The 13,836-nt window shown below is 36.4% G+C and overlaps 1 protein-coding gene across 3 annotated transcripts in view; it reads left to right on the top strand.

Moving 5' to 3' along the window:
- Positions 1-13,836, top strand: part of LOC311622498 (putative ATP-dependent RNA helicase DDX60) — a 76,931-nt gene that overhangs the window by 32,543 nt on the left and 30,552 nt on the right. For all 3 annotated transcript variants that reach the window (XM_084883719.1, XM_084883720.1, XM_084883721.1), the window contains 9 exons: positions 1,522-1,679; positions 4,122-4,277; positions 4,695-4,844; positions 7,145-7,264; positions 7,845-7,940; positions 11,207-11,322; positions 11,932-12,071; positions 13,276-13,385; positions 13,484-13,588. In XM_084883719.1, coding sequence (XP_084739845.1) covers positions 1,522-1,679; positions 4,122-4,277; positions 4,695-4,844; positions 7,145-7,264; positions 7,845-7,940; positions 11,207-11,322; positions 11,932-12,071; positions 13,276-13,385; positions 13,484-13,588 — 1,151 coding nt within the window. The remainder of the gene's footprint in view (positions 1-1,521; positions 1,680-4,121; positions 4,278-4,694; positions 4,845-7,144; positions 7,265-7,844; positions 7,941-11,206; positions 11,323-11,931; positions 12,072-13,275; positions 13,386-13,483; positions 13,589-13,836) is intronic.

Here is a 13,836-nt window from a genome sequence, read left to right as displayed (position 1 = left end):
ATGGAACCTGGGACCTTTCAGTCTGCAGACTGACGCTCTATCCACTGAGCCAAACCGGTTTCGGCTCAAGGTGCTTAATGATAGTCTCCTAAGGGACTTAGCCACATGCTGAACTAACTGCAACATAGGGTTGATAACCACAACCAAAGCTATATACAGTACATTTTCATGTAAAGTCATCTGTAGGTTCTGTGACTTTAAGAAGATCAATGTAGAGTGAAACTAATTTTACTACAGGCTAATTGCTATTAACTGGAATTAAGTTCCTAAGGCACCTCATTAACATTATAATGAAATGATGTTGAATAAAATATTTTTTGGAGACCTAGCATATATAGGGTATCCCAAAAATGTATACACATTTTGAATAATTACAAAGGCAGTGTTTATTAAAATGCATTGCATTTAAAAAATTGAGCTATTAGCTGTTAAAATGTATATATATATTTTGGGGGGACAAATTGTATATGTATATAAAGTCTCACAATTCTCTGACGTGGTTCCATTACCCTGATATTACATATAAGAAATTGAAGCTCTAGGAGAACAAATTATATGCCCAAATGTCAGTGACAGAGCAAGAACTTAAGTATAGCATCCTTACTCCAAGAGGTATGCACAAATTAAATAATTAGTAAATTTGGGCACAACAGTGTTTGGATGAGAACCAGAGAATTAATATTTTTTATTGGAGAAAAAAAGAAAGATATTTATCTTTTAACTGTGTTCACAGGAAAGTAAATATTAAAAGAAAAAAAAAATGTTGCCCTGGCCAGTGTTGCTAAGTGGTTAAAGCATTGGACTGCTCAAAGGGTTGAGGGTTTAATTCCTAGTCAAGGTCAACTACCTAAGGATGCAGGTTCAATCTTGTCCCTTGTGGGTTGCATGTGAGAGGCAACCAATCTATGTGTCTCTCTCTCACATTGATGTTTCTCTCTCTCTCTTCCCTTTCTCCCTTCCACTCTAAACATAAATGGAAACATATTCTTGGGTGAGGATTAACAACAACAAAAAGAATTAAAAAAAGTCCATTCACTCATTCTCCATATTAATTCTTATGGTTAATAATAACTGTTGCCATTATTGTATCATTTTTATATAAATTAATTTATTTAATCCTTATAAACCGTATGAGGTGAGACCTAATATTAGTATCCCCAATTTATATAAGAAGAAAATAAAGTTTAGAAATGGAACTTTTCAAGTTCCCAAATCAAGTATTGGCAAGTTAAAAATGAATTTCAAATTAATAGCAATTTTTTTTTACTATAAGTAAATGTCATGAATATATACCTCAAACTATATTGCCTGTATTTTATTTGCTAAAGCTGGCAGTTCTACTCTTACTTGAGGCCACACTCTTAACTGTAATGTAATTGACTAGTAACTATGAATTCCTCAGTAATTCATATGATTATGCTTTTCTTATCCTGCAATAAAATTAAATCAGCTTTAGGGTTTTACTATCAATATCTTGTATAACATGTTATGTATGACAATTTTTCTTTTAAACTGAAACAGAATCCAGAGATATGAACATAGTAATTAACTTGATGAAAAGGATTCATATAATCCATCAAAAACATTCAGAACTATTAAAAAATACAGATAAACAAAAATTAGCCAAATATTTAAAATATGTTGGATTTGACAACTTGGCACACTCATTATATCCTCAGGTAGGTGCTATAGAAAATATTACATGACATTCATATGTGTGTGTAAAATATTCTATGGAATGTATTCTGAATTAACATTTATTAGATTAAATTGACGATTAGATATGTATCATCCTGTATAGATGCAGATCTAATAATTTTTATGGATGTGTTTTTACATAGAATAAATGTTTTATTTGTACTAAGGGTGCTATGGTCTAAATGTTTGTGTCCCCCTTCACAAATTCATACATTAAAATTTAAACTCCTACAGTGGTGGTATTTGAAACTGAAGCCTTTGGAAGGTATTAGGTCATGTGGGTGGAGCCTTCACTAACAGTATTAGTGCCCTTAAAAAGAGACCCCACATTAAGGTGGCTAGGAAGAAATGAGCACCATGTTTGCAATTTACTCTTAAAGGTTCACAGACAGAAGGTTTTATATACTGAACTGGCAACTTTCCTGAAAGTTTGAGAGTGATTTAAAATAAAAATGTATTAATGACTCCCCCCCCACACACACACCCCAGAAAGCTGGCTCTTTCTTTTGTCATATGCAAAAAGATGGCCATGTAAGGGAGGCTCTCAGAAGACACCAAATCTGCTATGAGAAGAAAATGTTTGCAAGCCATCCTGTTATGCTTCTAGCTACCTGAATGGATTAAGCATAGGGACTCCCCATTTTACTTAAATTTATTTTTTATCAAAGCCAAGTGATAACTTTAAAAAACAACAATGCAACTGCCAAAGAAGGTTGTTCGAGTATGGACTTCAGAGATACAGGGAATATTTGTCTTGATTTATGGGGATGTTTACTTTCCTTAGGTAATCTCAATAGTACTTGGTTAATATGAAAATATATTTTATACAAATTATTAAATGTTACATTCACAATAAAACAAAGGTTAAAAAAAGGAATGCAAAGATTCACTTAGGTCAGGGGAAACTTAACTTTTCCCCCCTAAGAAAATTTTACTTACAGTGATTTCTATTTGATGTTCTTCCATAGATTGACTCCTTGAAACCTCTTCTTTGTTTTCAGCTGTTACTTCAAAAGAATGTGTTTGAAGAGAAAATATTTTTTGAGTCCAAATATCCCTCAAATAATGACTTGAGAGCCATGAGATAGTATATTTAGAAATGGGGCAGCTGCGCTTGTGTTATTGCTTGATCGTGGTCAAGTGGACATGCATTTAGTTCCTAGAGGAATGGCAGGGGGTGGGGGCGAGGTCAGCCACTCAGGATGACTGCCAGAAAGATGTAGAGTTAGCCCTGCATTTCCTTCTGAACTAGTTCTTCCTTGAATGCTCTGTAAATTTCCCAAGTCTCCATACTGACCCATCACAGCGATCTAGCCTTTTGCTAGTGTGCTCAGTCCTGAAGAATGAGAACAGGATCCATAAATCCTTTCTGGCTGCATCTTGTTCCCATAATCTCAGGATGCCTTGGAGCCACTCCTGGGCAGTTCTGTAGACCTCTTTGGAGAGCACTCCCAGGTGGCTTTTGTTCTCCTCTATCATCTTCATATCCAGCATGGCCAAAGCCCTGCCTTTTGATTGACCAAGGCAGGGACCATAGCTAAAGGCTTTTAAAGCCTTGTGATGTAGAAATGCATTACACTTCAGCAAAATATTCCAATGCAGAATGTAAAATGAGTTAATAACCTAGATCCAACCACAGAATGGACATCTCTTTCTTTGGTTGTTCTATCTGTACCTCATATCACAAGAGTATAGGTCATATTTCCCACTAGGGAGAGCTATTTTCCTACTCCTTTGAGAGACCTGAGAATTGGGGGTGGCGGGGGCGGGGGAGGCACGCACAGGGGGAGGGAGAGTTTTCCAAAACAAATTCACAAGCTCTAGGAAAGTAATTCTTTCTTTCTTAGCATAATAATAATAATAATAATAATAATAATAATAATAATAATATAATCCTATATAATAAGAGAGAAGTATGAAAATTAGGCCAGGACATCACAACCAGCTCAGAGCATGCCCCCAGCCCCAGGGGACAGATACCACACACCAGGGCTAGGGCAGGCTCTGAGCTGCTGCAGCCCCAGCCTCTGCACCACCCAGCTCCGAGGCCTCTCCTGCAAGGGGGGGTGGGGGGGGTGCGGGCAGGCACACTGCACTGCCTGCCCTGGGAGCCTTCCAGCCCAGGGGGCAAGGCCCCCAGTGGACCCACAGACCCAGGGGGGCGAGCTTTGAGCAGCCACAATCAGACTGTGGCTTAGGCCCACTAAGCTATCGTTAGGACATCCCCTATGGTTCTGCACATAAAATAGTATCTAAAATTATAATAAAGATATAGAACCTATATCGTATTCTTCGCTGCTAATTCTGAACACTTGTAAAACATAAAATAATCTTGTTGAAGCAAACTACAACATGATTGGTAATTTCCTTGCCCCGATTAAAATAATTGTAAACAAGAAAATCTAAATGTCCTATTTACTTAGGCACAGGAATCCAGTACCGAGAAGGATATTTCTAAATACTCAGTTTGCATGGGAGCAGCGCGGTTTCAGTTAACGTACATGGGCCATTACTTACTTCGAGAGGAAAGAAGTGATCCAGATCCTAGGGTGCATCATTTCATACCCGACACCTGGCAGGTATTTCCTGAAAAGATCTGCAGCATGGAAAAGTGAGGACACTTGATGGAAACGCTTGGCTCACATCACATTATGGGTTCACCACCCCAAGTCAAGTGTCCTTCCCTCATCATTTACCCCCCTTTACTCTCTCTACCTCCCCACTCCATTTTCCCTTTTGTAATCACCATACCATTGTCTGTGATGCTTATTTTTAATTTATTTTTTGCTTAATCCCTTCATTTTTTCACCCAGCACTCCTCCCTTTCCCCTCTGGCAGCTGTCATTCTATTCTCTTCATCTATGCCATCGAGTACCCAACTATGTCTCAGAAGGAACTGTGAATACCAATTTGCCTGAAATATAGTTGTTTTTAAATTAAATTTTGACACTAACTATATATTTTCAAAATGAAATGTGTGTTTTTTTTTAATCTAGAGGGAACTTCTTGATGTGGTAGATAACAATGAATCTGCTGTAATTGTTGCCCCGACATCATCTGGAAAAACCTATGCTTCTTACTACTGCATGGAGAAAATCCTGAGAGAAAGTGATGACGGGGTGATTGTGTATGTTGCTCCAACAAAGGTATTGTGGGCATATGACACTCTGTATCTTACTGTCATTTTCCTCAACTATAATTTGTGCCCTTATTCCTGGGAGGTCCGAGAGCATACAGACTCCAGCACTGCAGTCATGGATGTGAGTGCTGTGGGCTGTGGGGTCTTGAGCTGGTTTCTTACCTTGATTTCTCTACCTGTAAAAGGAGGATAATGATGCTTACATTTTTACAGCAGTCCTCTGATATCCATGATTTTGCTTTCCATGGTTTTTTTTTGTCTATGGTCAACCATGGTCCAAAAATATCAAATGAAAATTTCCCAAAACAATCAATTCATAAGTTTGAAATTGTGTGCTGTTCTGAGTAGTATAATAAAGTCTTGCATTCTGTCCTGCTTGGGACATGAATCATCCAGTGTATCCGTTCTGTATGCGCTTCCTGTCCATTAATCACTGAACAGCTCTCTTGGTTATCAAATTAACTGTCATGGTAGCGGAGTGCTTGTATTCAAGTAACCTTATTTTACTTAATAATGGCCCCAAAGTATCAAGTGCAAAAGCAGTGACACTGGCAATTTGGATATGCCAAGGAGAAGCTGTAAAATGCTTTCTTCAAGTGAAATGGCATGGATAATATATAGGAAAAAACATAGTACTGTATATAAGGTTGGCTCCTACTCCCTGGATCCAGGCACTCATTGGGAGTCTTGAAGCATATACTTTGTGGATAAGGGGTTGATGGACTGTGGTACTTTTATTCTAAGCATTAAGTGAGATGATGTATCTAAGTCATCCTTGAATATGTCTGGGTGTAAACAATGACCAATAAATGGTATCACTCGCCCTTATTTTTTATTCATTTTATTGCTTAAACCCCCTTAGGTCCAGCACTTACTAAAAATAAGGATTTAACACTTTTGAGAATTTTTCTCAAAGAAACCACTTGGTATCTGTGCCAGGGTTAAGAAAGGATAGATACACGTTCATAAGAGAAAGTGGGAGAGGGAAAAACAGCCATTCTTGTTTTGGTTCCATGCTCTGTAGAATAACCCCTGATTACTGCAAAAGCTATAGGCGTCTTTCTTTATAGCAACCTGTGTAAAATGATGTCTAGAGGCTCTTGGATGAGTCAGAATTTTTCTCTTCATCTTGAAGGGATTTGGCATATTCCTTCCTCTCTCTTTCCCAAGGATAATACTTCATTGCAGGGCTTGAAGATGAAGTGAGAGGAGAAATTCAGAATGCCAGTGTTGGGAGGGATCATCTCTGTCCTATGACCCAGTCCTTTCACTTTATGGATGAGAAAACTGAGGCTCAGGGAAGTTTAGTAATGAACAGATTATTGCAAAAATCAATTAGAATTTTAAATAAAATTTCATCATCTGATTTCACCTGTTCAAGTATAATATCCCATTTATGTGGCATAGATTGTTGCTCATTTTTTTTTTTGCCATCACATTAATAAGAACTATGATTTATTATACATTAAGGAAAACTTTAAGATGGAACCAATGGGAAGCATTTGTGCAAGTAATTCTTTTATTGAGAAAGAGTTATAGTCTTAGATGGTTTGGCTCAGTGGATAGAGCATTAGCCTACAGACTGAAGGGTCCTAGGTTCGATTCCAGTCAAGGGCACATGTCTGGGTTGCAGGCTCAATCCTCAGTGTGGAGTGTGCAGGAGACAGCCAATCAATGGTTCTCTCTCATCATTGCTATTTCTCTCTCTCCCTCCCCCTTCTTTGAAGTCAATAAAAAAAAGAGTATAGATATATAGACATATAGACATATAGATATATAGATATATAGATATATAGATATAGCCATAGCCTCTTTGGCTCAGTGGATAGAGCATCTTCCCTCAGACTAAAGAGTCCTAGGTTCGATTTTGGTCAAGGGCATGTACCTTAGTTGTAGGCTCCATCCCTGGCCCCAATCGAGAGGCAACCAACTCGTGTGTTGCTCTCACATCGATGTTTCTCTCTCTCTCCTACTTCCGACCAGACTCTCCAAAAATCAATGGAAAAATAGACTTGGGTGAGGATTAAAGAAAAGAAAAGAAAAGAAAAGAAAAGAAAGGAAAAGAAAGAAAAGAAAAGAAAAGAAAAGAAAAGAAAAGAAAAGAAAAGAAAAGAAAGGAAAAGAAAAGGAAGGAAAAGAAAAGAAAAGAAAAGAAAGGAAAAGAAAGGAAAAGAAAAGAAAGAGTTACATAAAATTGCTATTGTACTTTTTGCTTGTAAAGTTGTTCCAGATACTTGTTTACTTTAAATAATTTTTTAGTGTTGTCAATAATTACTGAATAGCACATTGTGTCTTTTATGATTTAAGGCTCTTGTTAATCAAGTGGTAGGGACTATCTGCAGTCAATTTACCAAAGCACTGCCAAAAGGACTAGTGGTGTGTGGAGTGTTTACAAGAGATTACCGTCATGACACCTTGAATTGTCAGGTATGTCACCGACATGAATGCATTATAAATAATAAGGCATATTAAGGCACTTTGGTAGGCACTACAAGGTTTTAATCTGAGGATAAATTAAATTCACAATTGCCCTGTGAAATATATTTATATTTTAACATTGTTTATATAATTTTTACTTAATAATATGGTTAACTTTCAAATAATTATATTTTCTATAATAAATAAAATGCTTTTCTGAAATTTCAATGTGAGGAAATTTCAAATCTTTCAATGGTGATGATTTTATATTCCCAATGTACTATGTGGGAAGCTGTTTCTTAATGAAATAAGCTTAACTTTTTGAATATATCAGCCACAACATACATGTGTTACTCACATTTTTCTACAGATATGATGGTTATTTGAATGGAAATGCTTATATGGACATACTGTGTCATCTAAATATTTACTGATGTTTAAAAACAAGGGAAGGGTGAGGTTTGGGGGGAGGGGAGCAAAGAGAGGGAATGGGAGATATCTGTAATAATGTCAACAATAAAAAGAAGTTAAAGCTGGAGATTTTAAAAAATCAAGTCAATGTTTTTCTTTTTAAAAAATTAACAAACAGATATTGGTGACAGTGCCTCAGTGCTTGGAAATACTCTTGCTATCACCTCATAATCAAAAGTGGGTGAAAAGGATGAGATACGTCATCTTTGATGAGGTATGCTACCTTCGTTACTATTATTCCACTAAATATTTGTATGTACATACAATATATAGCTTATGTATTTTAGTAAAGATGGCAGTCCTATGGAAAGTTATTAAAATAAACATTCAGTTTATGGAAGGAATGGACTGACTGGGTGGGTGTTAAAAGATAGATCTGGAAGGAGTTGAAAAGGGAAAATGGAAAATTTTCTAGAATAAGAGTGGTAACAGTAGAAGGAAAGTATCCCAGAAAGCACTGGACAAACCAATGACATTAGCAATAGGATTTTCTTCTTTATCCATAGAACTTTTATCTCACAAAACCAACTATCTTTTAGGAGGTACTTTCCTATTACCTATACTGGTCGCATTAATGGCGAAAATGGGTCATGTCACTCGCTGGTTTAAAAGTTAAAGTGCCTCATGTTGCTTGCTAGATTCATTTGATGAATGATACAAAAAGGAAATAAAAAACAAAATACAAATACGAAATAAAACAAGTAAACAGACAGAAATAAACAAACAAAGGAGTCTGTAAGTTTAGGAAGATCATGCAATTTGAACATGAAATTTGAGTTCTTTCCTAATACATATATTTATTAGCTTCTAACACATTAATGTATTGAAGGTTGTACATTAATCTTAAAGCATTGCTTTAGCAACATATAATATGAAACATTACATTTTTAAGATTCACTTTAAAATATATTTTAATTACCATTATAATTTAATTTTTGGTCCATAGGTTAATTAAAAGTATATTTAAAAAAATTTAATATGCTTTTAAAAAAAACCTATCTATTTCTAACATAGTTATATTTAGGTCAAGTATATCTTCATTTTTTTTCTTTCATCTTTTGAAATTCAAATTAATAACTAATTTTCATATCAGCAACACATATTTAGAAAATAGATAAACAAGCATTTTAAATATCATTTCTGCTACCATTAAACATACAAAGTAATGCCATAGCTGGTTTGGCTCAGTGGATAGAGTGTTGGCCTGCGAACTGAAAGGTCCCAGGTTCAATTCCAGTCAAGGGCATGCCTGTGTTGTGGGCTCATTCCCCAGTGGGGGACTTGCAGGAGGCAGCCAATCCATGATTCTCTCTCATCATGGATGTTTCTATCTCTCTCTCCCTCTTCCTTCCTCTCTAAAATCAATAAAAAGTATTTAAAAAATATATACAAAGTACTTTGGAATGTACAGGACTTTTATAAGGATACTAGAGGCCCAGTGCACAAATTTGTGCATGGGTGGAGTCCCTTGGCCTGGCTGGTGATTGGTCTGATCGAGACCACAGGAGGTATGCTGGCCATGGGGGGTTAGCCGTGGGAGCATACTGACCACCAGGGGGGTAGTTCCTGTGTTGAGCATCTGCCCCCTAGTGGTCAGTGCATCTTTATAGTGACTAGTCAACCAATCATTCAGTTAACCTGTTGTAACAGCCACTTAGGCTTTTATATATATAGATTGTTAAACTTTACTGAGTGATATTTAATAAGATATTCTTTAAAAAGAATAAAATTAATAGAGATACCTAGGGAAAAAGTCCGTTTTACCACTGGAAAATTCAATGTTATGATTATAACTACCCTGACTATGAATATAATTATGATAGATACTTTTTACACAATAGATCATTTTGGACACAAATAGATCATTTTGAAATCTGACAATTAGTTCTCTAAAATTTTCTATAGATTCATTGCTATCGCAATAAAAACTCAGATTTCCCCCCCACCCCCGTCCTTTTGTGATATTTGTATGTGTGACTGAGTGTGCACATTTGAGTTTTGTGGGGATGAAACTGATTACCTGATTCTGAAACTCACATGGAAATGCAAAAGGGAAAAGTAATCAAGATATATTTGAAAAAGAATATTAATGTGGGCCAAAAGAATGCATTTAAAAAAGATCTAACTTGCTCTATCAGGCATTGGGATTTATTGTAGACCTATGATAATGGAGTGATATCTTTTGAAACATGGATAAAGATATAGACAAATCAACCAGCATTAGAAATAGAACCAGGTATAGACATTTTATTTAGGAAAAATGTGGCACTTGTAACAGTATTGGGAAAAAATGGAAATCAATATGGAAGAGGGGAAAAAATAGATTTCTTCCTCACCTCATACACAAAATCAATTTCAAATGGTTTAAACACAAAAATGTAAAAGGCAAATTGATTAAACTTTATGTTCTTTGAAGAGAATATCTTTATTACTTAGGAGTAGAGAAAGATCTCTTAAGCACACACTTGAAAGGCACAAACTATGAAAAACAACTTAAATTTATATTAAAATCAAGAATTTTTTTTCATCGAAATATATAATTAAGAGAATGAAATTACAAGCCACTGAGTGGGAGGTATTTATAATTTATAAACTGGCAAATAATACCTCTCATTCAAAATATAGAAGGATTTCTTTAAAATATTAAGAGGAAAGGCAATCACAAAATGAGATTTTTCAATGTCTAATATACTCCTGAATAGAAACTGAATAAATTAAAATCACAATGAAATACCCAATGAGTCAGTAAAGGTGGAAATCTGACCGTATCCCTGTTGTGGAGGAAGTGGTGTAATGGGAAGAAGGCCCGTACACCGTACACTTTCAGAGGGGAGGGGGTGGGGGGGTGGGGGGGGGTGCTTTGGAAATCCTCTTAGACAATATCTAATGAAGATGACCAAACTTTATGAACAAGGAATTACCATCTGAGTTATATTCTTGAGGACTAGGGGGAAAAATTAAGATCTTAAAAAATAAGACAAAGAACCTTCACTCATGCTAAGAGTAGCAACTCAAATGTCTATGAAAGTGGAAATAATAACAAAATGTGAGCCCTTCTCTTTACTTCTCCAAAGTACTTCATAGTTGATAAATGCTTCATAAATAAAGGCTTCAGTAAAAATCAGAAATTAAGCAAGAACAGGACTTTTGAAATTGAGTTCTTTTTCTCATTCTATAAATACTAGAAGCCCGATGCACAAAATTCCTGCAAGGGGCTTGGCCCTAGCAGTCCTGGCTTTGCATGCGTAATAGAGCAAGTTCGTCTCTCAATATATTATTATCAAATCCAGTTTAATTCTCCTCAAAGTCATGTTGGGACCCTTTGATCAACTTTGTCAAGGGTGAATGAACATTACTGAAAGTGGAGAAAGATGGAAATAACAAGTTCTGGTAGCATAATCTATTGGTATTTGAGGGGCGGGGGGAGGGGGACGACTTGGGAACTAACCTTTTACTGAGTCCATTTAATCACATTGCCAGGTTCACTGTCTTGGGGGAGAAATTGGAGCCGAAGTTTGGGAGCATCTTCTTGTTATGATTCGATGTCCCTTTCTGGCACTTTCTGCTACTATCAGTAATCCCGAACATCTCACTGAGTAAGCCTGAGTTTTGTATTTGCTTAATTGCTATTAATGAAAATAATTAATAATTCAGTTAGAGATTATTTGAAGTACTCTTTAAAACAAAAACAAAACCCTCTTTAAGTAAGATCTATTCTCTTCAAATTGTGTTACATATAACTAGAAGACATTTGCACTCATCCTTTGACTAGATGTAACTTACATATGGGTTCTTCAAGAATGTTGTGTGAGAGTGGTTTAATTTTCCCGTTTATAGTGTGATATTTGGATTCTCAGAGAATAGCAAATGGCAGTTTAGAACCATCCTTCCATTAGGCTATGCCCACTACCTTCCCATGCAAAACACCAAACATGTTTTTAAAAATGAGTCAACACATATAGCAGAAATTGATGCATTCATTTAATTGGGTAAATGAATTTAATAAGAAACCTCAAAGTATCAGTTCTTGGTGACTGCATAAAAGTAATAACTAATTAAACTATGTGAGTATAAATATAGTTTGAGTGTGCATAAAATGTAGAGAAGATTTTTATTCTCTTATAATTAATGTTTAATGATTTTTCTCAGAAAACAAATAATGTGGGCTTTTTTTCTGTGATAACAATTTTTTTCTTCATAACTAGATGGTTGGCATTAATTAAAAGATACTGGCAACATGCTGAAAGCAAAATGGAAAATTCTAGTTCATCACAAAATGTCTTGAAAGTTCCAAAGAAACAACAAAGAAAAAGAATAGAAAAGCCATCCTACAGAGTTAGACTGGGTAAGACTAGTTTATTAGATCTAGCACTAGCTATGTGAACTTCAGTGTTGATCTTCTAGAGCTAAGATTCTTATTTAATTTCCTCTGTATATTAAAACAAAATGTCCTCTTTGTCTATGAATCTGTCTCTAGCTTGCTTATTAGTGCATTTTGTTCATTAGATTCCACATATTCTTTCTTTGACCTGGTAATATTCTTAAAGATAGAGAAAACAATAATAATAGTAATAGTGATACCCAATGTTCCTAATTAGTTCTTTGCCTATATATCTATTATTTATCCCAGGCCCCATTACACAAGGCATACTTTATAAAAATATATAGAGAAATAAATTGTAAAATCATAAATAAATACCAGGAACTGAAAACCATGATCCTATCTAATAAAAAGTAATATGCAGATTGATCATCACTCCAACACACAAGATAACTGCCCCCATGTTGTCAAAGATCCTGCCCCCATGTGGACACAGATAGCTACCACAAGATGGTCAGCTGGGGAGACCAGTGGGGAGGGGGCCAGGCCTGCAAGGGAAGGCAGTTGTGGGCAATCAGGCCAGCACGGGAAGGAAGTAGGGAGAGACTAGGCCTGCAAGGGAAGGCAGTTGGGGGTGATCAAGCATGCAGGGGAGGGTAGTTAGGAGTGACTAGGCTGCCATAGAAGGGAAGTTGGGGGCAAACAGGCTGGCAGGGGAGCAGTTAGACATCAATCAGGTTGGCATGGGAGTGGTTAGGGGGTGATCAGGTGGCAGGCAGAAGTAGTTAGGGGCAATCAGGAAGGCAGGCAGGCGAGCAGTTGGGAGCCAGCAGTCCTGGATTGTGAGAGGAATATCCGACTGCCCACTGGGAGCTAGCCTAAATGGGCATTCGTACAACTCTTGAGGGGTCCCAGATTGGAGAGGGCGCAGGCTGGGCTGAGGGACCCCCCCCCCCTCCCGATGCACAGATTTCGTGCACTGGGCCTCTAGTATAATAAAATTGAGGACTAAGACCAGGAAGGAAAGTGAAGCACAGATTCGCAGTATAGATATACTGAATCCTTTTTCAAGGTTCTTCCCAATGCAGAGCACTGTTTCTAACGTGCTCCTGGCAATGGACTCATGCATAGCTCTTCCTAGGCCTGCTCATAATTGTAAAATCATAATTAGGTCATTGTTTTGAAAGCAAACATATCCTAATGATCATTTCAATCCTTATACTTACAGTGTGGTACACAGAGAGATACAATGATCTAGAGAAGTATGTGTGTTCCCTAAAGGATGATGATTTTATCATTGAACACTATCACCCATGTGCTGCACTTACAGTCAACCATGTAAGTATAAACCACTTTGGAAAATGAGTATGTATCCAGATTGTTAAAAACCTATACATGGGATATAAAATTAATAATTTTTGTTTTATGGTTTTTAGATAAAGAAGTATGGATTCCCTTTAGACCTTGGATTTTCTCCACGGGAAAGCATACTGCTTTATGATGCGATGGTACATGTTTGGCCAGAATGGACAAGAATGCAGGTGTGTGAATATATACTTCTATAGCTGATATCTCTAGTTCTTTGGCTATGACAGCCCATCAATAATAAGCAAACTCATATATGGTATTTATTCTGGTTTAGATAAAAGCAGCATATTTCCTTGTTAAGAATTTAAACTCCAGAGCCATGGTGCTCTAGAATTGGGCAAATAAGTTAAATTTTCTTTATTATTCCTATTTTCCTTAGCAAAATATTATATCTATTTTGTTGTTTTTTTTAAGATTAACT

Source organism: Pipistrellus hanaki, assembly GCF_964339955.1.
Source record: "Pipistrellus hanaki genome assembly, chromosome: 5".
NCBI lineage: Eukaryota > Metazoa > Chordata > Mammalia > Chiroptera > Vespertilionidae > Pipistrellus > Pipistrellus hanaki.
Note: the sequence above shows the minus strand (reverse complement) of the source record. Positions and strands in the feature narration are given on the sequence as shown.